The sequence below is a fragment of the Vitis riparia genome, chromosome 14 (genome assembly GCF_004353265.1).
Source record: "Vitis riparia cultivar Riparia Gloire de Montpellier isolate 1030 chromosome 14, EGFV_Vit.rip_1.0, whole genome shotgun sequence".
Classification (NCBI taxonomy): Eukaryota; Viridiplantae; Streptophyta; class Magnoliopsida; order Vitales; family Vitaceae; genus Vitis; species Vitis riparia.
This window is the reverse complement of record NC_048444.1, coordinates 8,205,211-8,219,925: the sequence shown is the minus strand read 5'-3', so window position 1 is coordinate 8,219,925 and position 14,715 is coordinate 8,205,211. Positions and strand designations below refer to the sequence as shown.

General features: G+C 33.2%; 1 protein-coding gene across 1 annotated transcript; it reads left to right on the top strand.

Moving 5' to 3' along the window:
* The first annotated feature begins 6,520 nt into the window (after positions 1-6,520).
* LOC117930436 (tetraspanin-8-like) lies at positions 6,521-7,449 on the top strand. Its single transcript, XM_034851099.1, has 2 exons — positions 6,521-6,997; positions 7,138-7,449. The coding sequence occupies exons 1-2, from the start codon at positions 6,521-6,523 to the stop codon at positions 7,447-7,449; spliced, it is 789 nt and encodes a 262-aa protein (XP_034706990.1).
* The last annotated feature ends 7,266 nt before the right edge of the window (positions 7,450-14,715 follow it).

Below are 14,715 nucleotides of genomic sequence, written 5' to 3'. Positions count from 1 at the left end.
CGACAGGCTCCAGACATTTTCTATGATTTTCGATTGCAGGACTCTGAGAGAAAGAAAGAGAGAGAGGGGAAAGAGAGAGAGAGAGAGAGAGAGAGAGAGAGAGAGAGAGAGAAAGAGAGAGAGAGGGGAGACAGAGAGAGAAAGAGAGAGAGAGAGAGAGAGAGAGAGAGAGAGAGAGAGAAACAGATGGTGGGTTAGGTGTTTGAGATGAATGCAATGGTGAAAAGGAATGAAAGGGTCTGCTTCTAAATCAAGAGGTTTGGAAGACGGGAGGCTTTGAATTATCACAGCTGTGCACCCTGGCAGGTCTAAAGAGTGGGTTGTTTTCTGTTATTTTTTCTTCCAAAAATCATTTATGTTAAGATGGCTGTATTTGGAACAGATAACTAAATGCCTTTCTAATTTGTGGCCATCGGTGAGGGGAGGATCAGACTTAGGAATTCTATTGGAGGAGTTTAAATGAATTAAGGGCTAATCTGATTTGAATAATTAATTTATTATTAATAATATTTCCCAATAAAAGGAAAGAAGAAACTCATATCGTAATTGAAAGAGAATGTTTTTAAAAACTTTTTCACCATTCATACCTTAAAAAATGTAATCATAATAACTTTTATAAAAAATTTAAAGACTCTTTTTGGAACTTACCTCAAAAAGATAATAATTTAAAAAAATGTTTAAAAATTTAAGATATTAAAAAAAAATTACTACTATATTTTTTAAAAAATTAAAATAATTTTTAAAGATATAAAATAAATCTATACTTTTTTTTTTCTTTTTTAGAAAAGATATTATAGTTTATATAGAAGTTATTATTACTTTTTAATTATAAAAACTAGAATAGAAACTTGGGCAAGTTAGTTAGGTTGATGACTAATTCAAGTATAATCTGAATTAAAAAACAATCAATCCAATCATAACACAACCAAATCTCAACCCAAGTAGCTCTCAAATTTATTTCAAAATCAATAAAAAAAAAATATTTTCTAAAATCATTAAAAATTATACGGGAAAACTAAAATCTCTAAAGAGCAAAACAAAATTAAATTTGAAAATTAAGCAAAGCCTCATTTCATAAATTATTAATGGGCTTGAAAATGGGTAAAAATGCCCAAAAGAAACTGAAATTGAATCAAATCAACCTTTAAAAACCATTTTGCAACAACGTATTCATGAGATTAAGCAGCTTATTAAGCAAACAAAAAAAAAAAAAAAAAAGAGAAAAGAAGAAGGAGAACAACTATAGATCATGAATAAATAACTAATAGTCCAATGTATGGCCTCCAATATGCACACCTAATAAGCAAATAATCCAAGGTACAATAGAAAATGTAAAAGAACAGAGAATGAGAAGGAGAAAATGAAATCAAACAAAGCTTACCTAGATTTCTCCTCACAAGTGCAAGCACTTAGCTTCTTGTATGTCAAACCTCTTCCCCAAGCAAGGTGATTCTTCAAGTATTCCAAAACCCTCTTTCTAAAATCAATTGGGCAAAGTCTCCCCCTCCTAAAATATATATATATCCTCCCTAAAATTGAGCTCCCAAGATCCCTTTGGGTAAAGGAGAGTGGAGATTTGGACATTTGTCTTTATTTCCTCCCAAGCTCAAAGTCTCTAAAAACTTCTTAATCTAATTCAGGGTTAAAGGTCACCCAAACATTTCCAAAACACACTCGTGAACCCCTCAAAGCTAACCTTAAAAATGGGGCTCGAAAAGAAGCTAAAACATGCCCAAAATAGGCAAAACCTGATCAACTAGTCAAGGGAACCGATCAACTTGTTTCAACTGATTGACTGGTTGCCTTAACCGATTAAACCAATTGAGCTCGATTGGTTTGACCCCAAAAAATGTCTCAAGTCACATGAAAGGGTCCTAAACATGCTCCAATGCACCAGAACTTTGGGGAAACCTAGGGTGTCACTAAAGTCATGCGACAGATCTAAAACCTCCTCCAAAAGGTCTCTAAAAATTGATCTAAGAGTTAATGCCAAGATTGAGTAATAGGCATACCACCAAGGAGCACGATGAATGGCTAAGCAAAAGGGGATCCTATGCGTGTACTACACAAAAATGTAAGGCGAGGGGTAATAAGTATGATGAATAATATGTGCTATGGGGACAAAATGGAGGGTTTATACTTTATCAAGAATATTGTCCTTACAAAATGGAGATGGTGCATGACTTATGACAAGACATGTTCTTAAATGTCTTGGTATTGATTCTAAAAACCTTGTAATAATATAACTATAATTAATTTATGTTTGGACCTCAAGGAAGTTCAAAGTACAAGCTTATGTTCCTTCATCTCATTTCCTACTTCTTAGCTTTTTAGGGGCAACCCATTGATGAGAATGAAAAAAAAGATTAAGGTGATAAAGACTTATGGGAAAATAGCTTAGCTTAATGGCTATAATAACATGCAAAATGACAAGGCTAAAAAGAAATTAAAAAGTGTCCAAGAAGTTGAGTGCCAAGAAAAGTAAGAAGAAAAACCAAGAAAACAGTAAAGGCAATGTCAAAGTAGGAAGGAGAATAAGAAGAGCTCCCTGAAATGGAAGAGGTTTTGGGGTTTAAGATGACTCAATGGCCTAAGAACCTACAAAAAGGAGAGCTTCAACCACCTACATGTTGGAATATCTGGATTAATCCATTTTGAGCACTAGATCATAGGATGCATGCTACTAACATCCTAAGGGTACTAGACCTAAGTAAGGAAGTATTTTTTTTACTCTTAAACATTATATATAAGTGCTTAGAAAACAATACATGCAATTTAGATGTTCCTTGATCAATTTCAATTGATGAAGGTGGTGATACAATTCTTCAAGCCTAGTGATCTTCCACTCAATCACTATTTTTTTTTTTTTTTTTTGTCATAAAAATGGAGAGGCACATTGTAGTCAATTAACCTAGTAATCTTTTGTGCCGAGAGGTGAAAGAGTATTGAAGCTGTTTATATGAGAAGCATGCCAAGAGATGTATGGGCACTATGTCTATAAGGCACCATGATATATGAGATCTGTTGTCTGCAGATGCATATATGATATATGCCGATGGAGAAAAGGGCATTGTAGCAGTTATATTGCACGATATTGGGATGTGCAGAGGGTTGGAAGTAGTACTCGTGGATTATGCATGTGTTTGATTGATTATACATTGGGTTGTTTGATGTTGTATGCTTACTAGATTGTTATACTATATATTATCTACGTTGAGTATTACATGCATGATGTTAAAACTCATATTTCTATTTTGGATTGACCATCCTAAAACTTGCATCATATCATCATTCATTGAGTTATACTCACTTTGTAGCTAGTTCCCTAAAATTTTCAAATGAGGACATGGTATAACCAGATATCAAACAAGTTTCGGACGACAAACAATAAGGCAAATAGTCGTTGTTGTATTTTCTTTTTTGCTTATTTTTGGATAGACTACTGGCATGTAGCCATTTCCTTGGGTATGTACAAGTTTTTGGTTCCTTAAGGTCAGCTTTTATGTACTCAAAACTTTGTGCCTTGGAAGGGTAATGATTATGTAGTTCTTTTAATATGATTCCTTGTACTACTCTAACATTAATCACAAGTTAATTTCCCTTCATAGAATTGTATCTCCATCTCAGTCTTTGAACTAGAGAGAAGGCATTGCCTTGCGGGAATGGCACATGCAAAGGGTGGGTCATCACACAACAACCTAAGAACCAACAAAAAAGAGAGCTTCAACCACCTACAAGTTGGAGTATATGGATTAATCCATTTTGAGCACTAGATCATGGGATGCATGTCCTAGGAATACTAGACCTAAGCAAAAAAAGTATTATTTTTTTTAACAAAAACATTAGATCTAGGTGCTTAGAAAATGAATACATGCAATCTAAATGCTCCTTGATCAATTCCAATTGATGAAGATGGTGATGCATATCTTAAAACCTAGTGATTTGGCACTCAATCACTCCTTCTTTGATCCATAGAACTTGTGTAGAGTGGCTACACACCTTAAGAGGAGAGAGAGAACGAGGGTAGGTATCAGGAAAACTAATGGTTTGAAAAGTTAGAGTTTAATTAACCTAAAACATATGGGGTTTATATAGATATGGGTTTAAGTGAGTTTAGCCCTACAAGGTCCTAATTAATTTATTAGACTTAATAGGCTCCAATTAATTAATTAGATCAATCTAGTTAATCATAAACTTACGTGCAACCTTAAGCTCTTACCAAAGCATCATTATGCACATAAATGATTAATTCCTTATAAATCCTCAAACCTTTATGTCAATAAAAAAATATAAGCTCAAGTGGGCACCATTAGAACCCATAAGAAAATACCAACTTCCTTATAATCAAATTCTAAAGTTGACTCAATATTCCACTAAAAAGAGTTAATTATACTCTTATATTCTATGTCATTACATCGAGATAAGAATTGATTAACTCCAATTTAATCAATCCCTTCAGTCCATGACGTACCATCTACTATATGAAGACTTCTAATGAACTGATGTTCATAATCTAATGAGATAAATGATATTAACCTCTTAAGATTACCTCTACAATTCTTGAGTTTTAAATCCTCCAACTATGTTATCAATTAATATTCTCTAACTCTCTAAGAACATATGTCAAATTTCACTAAAGGAATTACTACAACACATAGATTTTATGATCACAAGTCTTTAAGATTACTCAATGGGACATACTATCTCAAACCCATGAGATATCATATCATGATATCTATCTTGAAAATACCTATTGCCACATGTTTTATGTTACATTAGGAAAGATTTTAGCTTAAATGAGCCCAAGGTAGAAAATGTTGCAAGGTATAGGCCACATGTACCCTTGGAGAACTCACCTAGGTGAGAGTTCTTATAAAGTTGTGATTATAGGATTGAGTTATTTCCTAGTAACTCTTGTGAGGATCAAGATATCATTGCATGACCATTAATAGTGTTAACTCATTTAGAACCAAGTCCTATATCAATATTATATGTGTGATAGTTGTAGTTTGGTTCAAGAACCTAAGTCTAAAGATAAATCCTCAAATATTGGAAGTTGTTAACACTAAGTGATGGTTCAAGTTTGGAAGACACATACACACGTTATTTAGTATAAAGTTGCCCAATTTATTTCATTTTTGTATGTATTTATAATTTATTTTTATTGTTACTTTTGAAGCTTTAAACTTTGTGTGGGATTGTTGGGAATTTGATAAAAGAAAGTTTAAAATTTTAATTATGTTAAAAATAAAATAAAATAAAATATTTTATTGGTTTGGTAAGTCAACATTCACTTAATAGGTAATTGATAGCCTTGAACATTTTAGACCATTAGGTGGGATTTGTGAGTGTTAACAACATGTTTATCCATTATGTTCACAATATCTCTATCAATGTCCATCTAAAACAAAATCGTTCTTACCATACCTTTTGGGATGACCTGAAAAAAATCTGCTAAGTTCTCTAAAATATGAGTTTTTTTATTCTAAAATTTAAGATGGATGTAGTGAAGATATTGTTGAGAGTTATAGAGCTCGTATCTTGAAAACCATTGATTATTGATATCCATATATAAGGAGCTGATAGTAGCTTTAGGACATCGATGTGTTTACATATGCCTCTCCAAATTTTTCTTGTCTTCATTTATTTTATTTATTACGCTATAGGGGCCAAATGTATTTTTCTATTTAAGTAGAAAATGTTGATCGCAAATTATACCACTTCCACAAGTATTACAAATGTAGTCTTTCAGCATGGGAACTCGACGTTTTGATGACATATTCTCCTAGCTAGTGAGCACACTCTCGATAAAAACAGCCAAGCATAGTCACATCATAAATAAAGTAATATAAAATCTTTAAAACATTATAAATGTCAATTTCTTCTTTTTCATAGTATTTTCAATGACATAAACAACAATTTCAATCGATGCATAATTTCAAATTTTTGCTTAGAAAAATCTAACGGATGGGTAGGTGGAGATGTTTCAAACCTCGTCAAAAATAGCGTCAAATCCACCCATTTAAAATGGAAAGATTGGTAACTTTTTACCTGCATTTTCTATATTTTTCATTGCATAATTTAGTTGTATTCAACGGATCAAGAATAAAATTAACTCGGAAAGCAAATCCAAATTTAACTGCTACCCCCTAATCATTTAATCAATAGGCCATGAATCTCTTAATTTAGCATAAAATACAGCTAATTAGTTTAATTTAAACGACAATTTCATCCCTCTGTCCCTTGCAGTCTCTCCAAACATAACAAAAAAACCAACTCAAACGATGGGTGTAACAACACATTCTTTCAATCTGCCTATGGAGATCACAACTCTCAAAATTGCTTTCCCCCTTCAACTGTCATATATATTTAAGCAATATCATCTTCATTTCCTTTCACCATGGTTAATAGACCTCAACCTCCCTCTCCCTCTCTCTCTTTTCAAACAGTTCTTGCGTTTCTTCCTGTATATACTAACAGAGAGTAATTTTCTCTGTCCTGGTATTCAATCGTATAGAAAATGTCAGCCAGCCGTGGCTGCCTCATCTTCACCAACCTTCTGACCTTCTTAGCCTCAATAATTATCGTGGCTTCGGCATTGCTAATACGATTTTATGGACAGACAAAGTGCAGTGGCTACGTCCAAGGACCAATCTTGGTGATTGGTATCGTTTTATTTGTGGTGTCCCTGATAGGGATGATTGGTTCGTGTTGTCGCCTCACGTCCGTGCTCTGCGTATATCTGTGTGTGATGTTATTTGTGGTGATTGGGCTCTTGTCCTTCACCCTAGTGGCAATCGCAGTGCTGCCCATGAGTAACCAAAAGGACGCATCGAGTGAAGGGCTGTCTCCCCTCCAAGAGCACTCATATTTGTTAAGGAATAATCTGATTGATGAACATCAGTGGGTTGGTATCAAAAGCTGTCTTTCTGAGACCAAAATTTGTTCAGGATCAGAAATGGCCTGGACCAGGTCCAAAGCACTCTCACCCGTTAAGGTATTGCGAATGCCTTTCTGAGTTGGATCACCCTCCATTTTTATAGTTCATATAGATTGCAAATTGATGCATAGATTATTCAAGTAGAGTACTAGGTTTACTAACATAATTCTAATGTACTATAATCATATGTTTTACAGGTGGGTTGCTGCCGTCCCCCTTCCTATTGCGGTTATGACTTAATGAACAGCACCTTTTGGCCGGTTGTGAGAACAAGCATGCATAATTCTGAATTCAATGATTGTCGGACATGGAAAAATGAACCCAATGTGATGTGCTATGATTGCGATTCATGCAAAGCGGGGTTTCTTGCGAGGATAAGGAATGACTGGATGAAGATAACCACCGTCATCAACTTTCTCATTGCTTACCTCATAATCAACTTCTTGATCGGTTGTTGTGCCTTCAGAAGTAGTGTAGTTGCTGACCAGAGATACAGAGATTACAGTTGAATCTTGTTGTCTATTTGGTTTGTCCACAATTTTGTACTGCCTTTTCAATGGATTCTTCAATTTTGTCCGCGAATTTTTTCAATGGAAACTTTAGGATGCTATCAGCTCTGTCATTGAGGAAGAAAATGCCATCTTTCAATAATATTTGTTCATACCAGCACACCTTCAGCATGAAAAATAAATGGGAATCAACAAATGAATGATTGTGTATAAATTTTGATGGATGTATTTTGTCATAAACAATAAAATCACTGCATAGAAGCTCAAATAAAATTAAGAGATTGGAGGAGGTGAGATGCATCACAATCGTGAAAACCATGCAGCAACAATCATGAAAAAAAGGGAAAACCATGCAGACTTTTTGCAAGATATATATCAAATTTGTGCACACTAAACCTTAGCTCCATCTAACCTTAGCAATGCCCCTTTAAGTTATGTTTAGTTCCCAGAATGTATTAAAGAAAGAAAAAAATCTTTTAAAAAAAACTATTTTCTCATGTTTAGTTATATCATAGTAAATATGAAATAAAATCAAATATAATTAAAATTAGTTAAAAAAATTCTATTTTAAAATTATTTAATCTTTATATTGAAAATTTAAAATAAGTAAAATAAATTTGAAATAGGATATAAAAATTATTTATTGACTTTAAATCTACTTTTTTTCCTCTCTATTTTCATTTTCCTTTAAATTTTTTCTCATGTTTTTCAAGAACCAAATATAGCCTTAGGAGAATTTCGTGTCCGAGTAATTGATAATGAAATGAAATGTCAATATCTAATTCTACTGGTGTTGCATCACATTGTTAGGCTTGTCAAGGTAGTAATTGAATTGATGAGCAAGAAGAACTAGTGTTTGGTAAAATTGAATACTTTTACTTATTGACTTAAGTTGACTTTAAGTTAAATTATTCTTAAATGATTTGCTTAAGGCAGCTTAGTCAATTAGAGTTAGTTTACAAAACTATTAGGATTGGTTAGCTTTGAAATTAATTAGGAGTTCATTACATATGAAAGAGTTATTTAAGACAAGGGTGTAATATGTATTTTTTTCAAGTCTTTATAAAAAAAGCTCACTTCAAGTCCTTTTATGCCTTTGTTTTATGGGGACAAAGTGCATCTATTTTTCTCACCTTGGACTGTGATGAAGTTAAGTTTTTTCTAGTATTTGAAAATGCAGGAAGGCCAAAAAAATGGAGAATAGAGAGAGATGAGGAAATAAATTTAGTTAGAGAAGTAAGAAGGGAACTACAAGAAACTACTCAATTACTAAGAGGTCAAGGTTCAAGGAGATCAGGGAATAACTAGGCCTAGGAAGAATCCAATCATTCTTAGAGGAGAGTTTGCCTAACTAGGGCAGTTATGAGTCAAATGGAAGCTATGAGGAGATTCATGGTGATGCAACCCCCATCATTTATTGGGGAACCATGGTGGTAGAAAATTGGTTGAGTCATGTTAAAAGAATATTGGAGGGTTTGGACATTCTAGAAAACAAAAAGGTCAACTTGACAATGTGTATGTTAATAGATAAAGTAGACTTTTGGTGAGAGACAATGAAGAGAATATATGACACATATGCGATGAATTGGAGTAATTTAAAAGGATTTTAAAAAATATATATTTTGGGGAAATGGCTAAGCATGCCAAGAGGATGAAGTTTGAGTATATTATCCAAGAAACCATAACAATGTTAAAGTATGGGTCTTATTTTTTTGAATTGTCCAGATTTGCTTTAGGTATGATCAATAAGAAAGGAAAAAATGCAAGAAAGTTCCAACAAGGATTGAGGCCTACTATTATAAATAGGGTGGTTCCATTAGCCATAAGGGACTTACCTAAGTTAGTCAAAAAAAGCCTTGCTGGTTGAAGAAGATATAGATGATACCAACCAAATTCAAGAACAAAAGAGAGATGGGAAGGGAAAGCAAAAAAAAAAAAAAACTCCTAGATGAGGGCTCAAAATCAATAGTAGAAGCAACAAGGCCAACAATATGATAAGCATTTGTCATTTTGTGTTAGCAATGAACAAGTGTTCAAAGGGCAAAAGCCAGTAAAGCATGTTTTGGTTGTAGGGTAGGAGACCATTTGTAGAGGGTTTACCTATGAAAAGGTGCATTCAAATCTGGTTTCATCCTCAAGGAGGCCCTTAACAAAGGCTAGTCTTGCCCTTTCAGCCTCCCCAAGTTCAATTGTCTTACTACTAGGCACCTTAATTACCCCCGATAATGTAGGGAACTAGGACAACTACTACAACTAGCCAAGCTAGATCATCTCAGGAATCAAGTGCTAAAGGTAGAGGGAGATAAGCATCATCTAGAGTTTTTGCACTAATCCTAGTAAAACTAAAGGAGAATGCCATTTTGGGAGAAGGTATGATTTCGGTCTATAGTCATTTGGTGCATATTTTGTTTGATACAGGTGCAACACATTCTTTTTTCTCTATATCTTGTGCATATACATTGGGGTGAAAACAGAAATGGTGGAAAACCTACTATAAATTATCTCCCCTGTGGGCATGAATTCTAGAGTTGATAGAATATGTAAAAGATGTGTTATCACCTTAACAAATAAAGTGTTCCAGATTGATTTGAGGGTTCTAGACATGATTGGATATGATGTTATCTTATCTATGGATTGGTTACTAGTATATAGAGAACTTATTGATTGTCATCATCGTATGATAATATTTTATTTGCCATATGGATTCGAGAATTGTTTTGTTGGGGGAAAGTGTGTTAATTAGCCATTTACACTATCTAATCCATGTTATCAACATTGATTGAGGAAAAGATCAATAAGTTCTCTACTATTTCTCTATAGTAAGATGAAAAAAAAAACCCAAAAGGACATTATAGAAATTTCAATGTTAAAAAAGTTTCACTATGTATTTTTAGATGAACTACCGAGTTTACCACCACATAGAGTTTGATTTTTCTCTTTAGATATACCCAAGAATAGATCCCATTTCAATGGCACCCTATAGGATGGCCCCTCTTGAGTTGAAAGAATTGAAAATTCAATTAGAAAAATTATTTAATAAGGGTTTTATTCTGCTAATTACATCACCATAAGGAGCCCTAGTGTTATTTGTGAAAAAGAAATATGGCACCTTAAGGTTATTTATTGATTATAAGAAGTTGAATAGAGATACTATGAAAAATAAATAATATCTTCCAAGAATACATAATTTATTTTATTAGTTGAAGGAAGCCCAGTATTTTGGTAAGATTGATTTGAGAACTAGGTACCATTAACTAAGGGTTAAAGAGAAAGATATCCCTAAAATGGTATTTAGAAATGGATATGGGCCTTATGGGTTCTTAGTCATGCCTTTTGAACTAAAAAAATGTTTCCGTTGCCTTCATGGATTTAATGAATAAAATATTTTATGCTTACTTGGATCAAATTGAGAATTTTTTTTTTTTTTTTTTTTTTTTTTTTTTTTTTTTTTTGTAGATGGCATAAGAACCAGAATGAAAACTTATGTCACTACCATCTAAAAGAAAAACTATTGGAAACAAGTAAGTCTATAATATCAAACATGATAGCAATGACCAAGTGGAGTGGTATCATGCAAGATTGTGGTTAAAGGATCTACTCAAAAAGAAGGTGTTAATTTCAATGAGATCTTTTCTCCAATTTTTGGACTTACATCAATTCAAGTAGTCCTAGCTATGTGTGCTAAATTTGATTTACACCTTGACCAATTAGATGCAAAAATTATGTTTATTTATAAAGAGCATAGCAAACTCAATTTAGACCATTGTATATATTATAAAAGGTTTAAGGGTGATGATTTATTATCTTGTTGTTATACGTAGATGACATGTTGGTTGTAACTCCCAACAAAGATTGAGTTCAAAACTTAAAGGCACAATTGGCTAAGATATTTGAAATGAAGGATCTAGGACTATCGAAAAAAGATTCTAAGGATTCAAATTCACCAAGATAGACAAAACAGAAAGATTTGACTTTCACAGAAAAACCATTTGAAGAAAATTTTACATTGCTTCGACATGCATGATTGTAAGACAGTGTCTACCCTGCTTCCTATGAATTACAAATTATCTTCAAGTATGAGTCCTAGTAATGAAGCAGAGAAGATGAAACTATCTCGAATGTCGTATACATTAGCAATGGGAAGCTTAATGTTTACTATAATTGGTGCAAGACCAAACATTGCATAAGCAGTGGGAGAAGTAAGTCAGTTCACGGAAAACCTAGGAAAAAAGCATTAGAATATGGTTAAGAAAATACTTAGATACATCAAAAGAACCTCAAATGTTGCATTATGTTTTGGATAATCAATATTCATCATTAAAGGCTGTATTGATTCAGATTTTGTAGGTGATCTTAACAAAAAGAAATCTACTATGGGTTATATGTTCACACTTATAGGAGAAGTTGTAAGTTGGGTTTTCAAAACTCCAAATTGTTATGGGCCTATTTTGTTGCTGTTTTTGAAAATTGTTCTGGAAAACAGTTTTTTAGAATAGTTTTTGGTGTTTTAAAAATAAAAAAAAAAATAATATATATATATATATGTTTGGGATCTGAATTCTAGAAAACAGTTTTTGCTTTGAAAAACCAAAAAAAAAAAATGTTTGGTTGAATTAATAAAAAAGTTTTTTAGAGCAAGTAAAACAAAAAATATGTTTGGACCTTGTTTTTTTTTCTAATTAATAAAGTGTTTTCTTCAATTAATTTGATATTATAAATATATAAATAATTTTTATATGTATAATTCATTTAAATTAAAAAAACTATTTCATTTAAACTAAATGGACTTTATGGGCCTTGTTCTAGCCCAAATACTAAAGCCCATAATTCTCTTCTTCTCCAGCTAGAAACCTAAAGCCATTTTCTCCTCCATCTCAGTTCCAAAACGCCAAGTTTCAGTCTCTTTTCTCTTTACTTTCCCTCTCTGGATTTTCTCAGTAAACAAACATAGGAGACAGTCAATACTCATTCTCCCTCACCACTTTCAGGTAAGTGATTGATTCACTAGATTCACATGCAAAGACTCACATTTTTTATCTTCTCACATCTCTATGTGTGTCATGAGACCATCCTTTGGGAAAGCTGGTTCAGATTGAGCACACATTGACTGCCATTGGATTAAGCCAAACATCTCTAGGGATCAAAGGTATATTCGCCATTTTTATTTGTTTCTTAGAAACTCTTTTTCTTTTTAATTTGGAATTCTTTTTATTATAATGGTCTTATTCATTTTGTTTTAATTCTCTAGAATGTTTGGAGTCATTTTTGGTTTATGGTTTGAGCAATTTGAATTAAACCTCTGTCTGGTTGCCTCAACGACAGTGTTGGAGGAGAAACCACTGTGCTGAAGGAGAAACCACTGGAGAAAAGTGAGAACAAGGAGAAGAAAAACACAGAGAACAACTTGTTCTCTAATGTCTTTTTTTGTTCTTTAAACAATCCAAAAAACAAGGAAAACAACATTTTTTTTTTTTTTGTTTTCTAAAAGGAGTCATTTTAAGAACATGAGGAACAATAAAAACAAAAACTACTTCCTCTATCAAACAGGTTTTTAGTGTTTTTTGTTTTCTATAACGGAAAACGATTCTTGAAAATAACAATCAAACAGACCATATATCTCCATCTATAACAAAAATAGAATTCATGACAGCTACGCACACAGGCTTGCAAAGGAAGCTATCTAGATCAAAAAGTCATTGGAGGAGCTTGAGCGCAAACAAGAGAAGATTTCCTTATTTTGTGATAGTCAAAGTACCTTGCACATTACAAGGAATCTAGCCTTTCATTCCAAGACTAAGCATATAAGAGTTCAATGTCACTTTGTTCAAGAAATGGTGGAAGGAACTGTGAAAATGCAAAGTATCCATACGAATAACAATCTAGTAGATACCTTGATAAAACCAATTAATATTGACAAATTTGGCTGGTGTAGATCCTCTTATGGTTTGACGGTAACATAAGCAACATGTGATAAGGCAAGACATAAAAAACTGACTTCAAGTGGAAAAATATTAAGGTTGAAGTCATTTCATATTAGCTAGGAATCAAAAGGGGAGAGTTTCCTTGTACTATATAAGGAGGCATCCACCCTTACACTATTCATCTCAGAAAAAAAAAAGGTTTTCATCATTTTATAAGTTTTTATATTCTTTCCTTTTAATTGAGAGGGCAATTATAATTTTGTCTTCACAGTGAATATTTTTCAGTCTTGCCTCATGGAGGTTTCCTTCATTATCAAGAAAGCTTTACCACATAAGTACTTTTATCAATTGTTTTATTTATTACTCTATTTTCTTTTTATTGTTCCATTTTCAAATTATTTCTACAGGTATCATTCCATTGATCTACCTTACTTTGCATCCAATCAGACAATAATTTGAAGCCCAGAAACCTCACCGGATCCACCCTTATTACCACCCACTTGCACCAACTTCACCGCCAGAACCGTGAAGCACAAGAGCCCTAGTATTAATAAGAACGTCACACACTGATACAAACACAGCATGGATGTGGGTCGACAACAGGAACCAATCATCCATATGAGGGATACCACATAAAGGAAGATCCCCAGAGCCAAAAGTGGCCCTAGAAGGTAGTTAGTGCAATTTGTATGCACTACATAATACCGGAGAAGTATACCTAGAGCAAGAATAGGAAGCGAGATTATGAAAATGACCAAGTTTGAGCAGGCAGGCAAGAAGCGAGCGGCCCCGGACATTTTTCTCAGGTATCAATGCAATTTGTGTCTGAGAATGAGAGGCAGAAGATGTTAGGATTTTGAGGTCAATGAAGGGGGACAGTGATTTAAATAGAGAGCTTGGAGAGGGAGATGGAGAAGGCTCAAACGAACATGAACAATTTTCCCATTTCTCTTCATTTTTCCTTAAAAAAAATAGACAAAATGTTTTTTCCACAATGATAACATCATTCTGTACCCCTTGCCTGCCTTGTTCTAAGAGATTAGGTTGATGATAATTAATGCCAAGTCATAGTGTTATTTTTAAGAAATATTTACAATAAAAATAAGTTAAGAACATTCCAATTTTTTTAACATACTTATATTGTGAAAAAAAAATCGTAGAACAGTTTTAAAAATGATTATAAAAGTTTATGTTTTGAAATTGGCTTTAAAAAACATTCCAAATAGATCCTAATTTTTCTTACATTTCCTGTCACCCTAAAGAGATGGAAAAATATCCAATCATGCATACACTTAAACTTGTGGTTATCTCCAACTGGGTTTCTCTAGACTCTAGTTTACTCCTT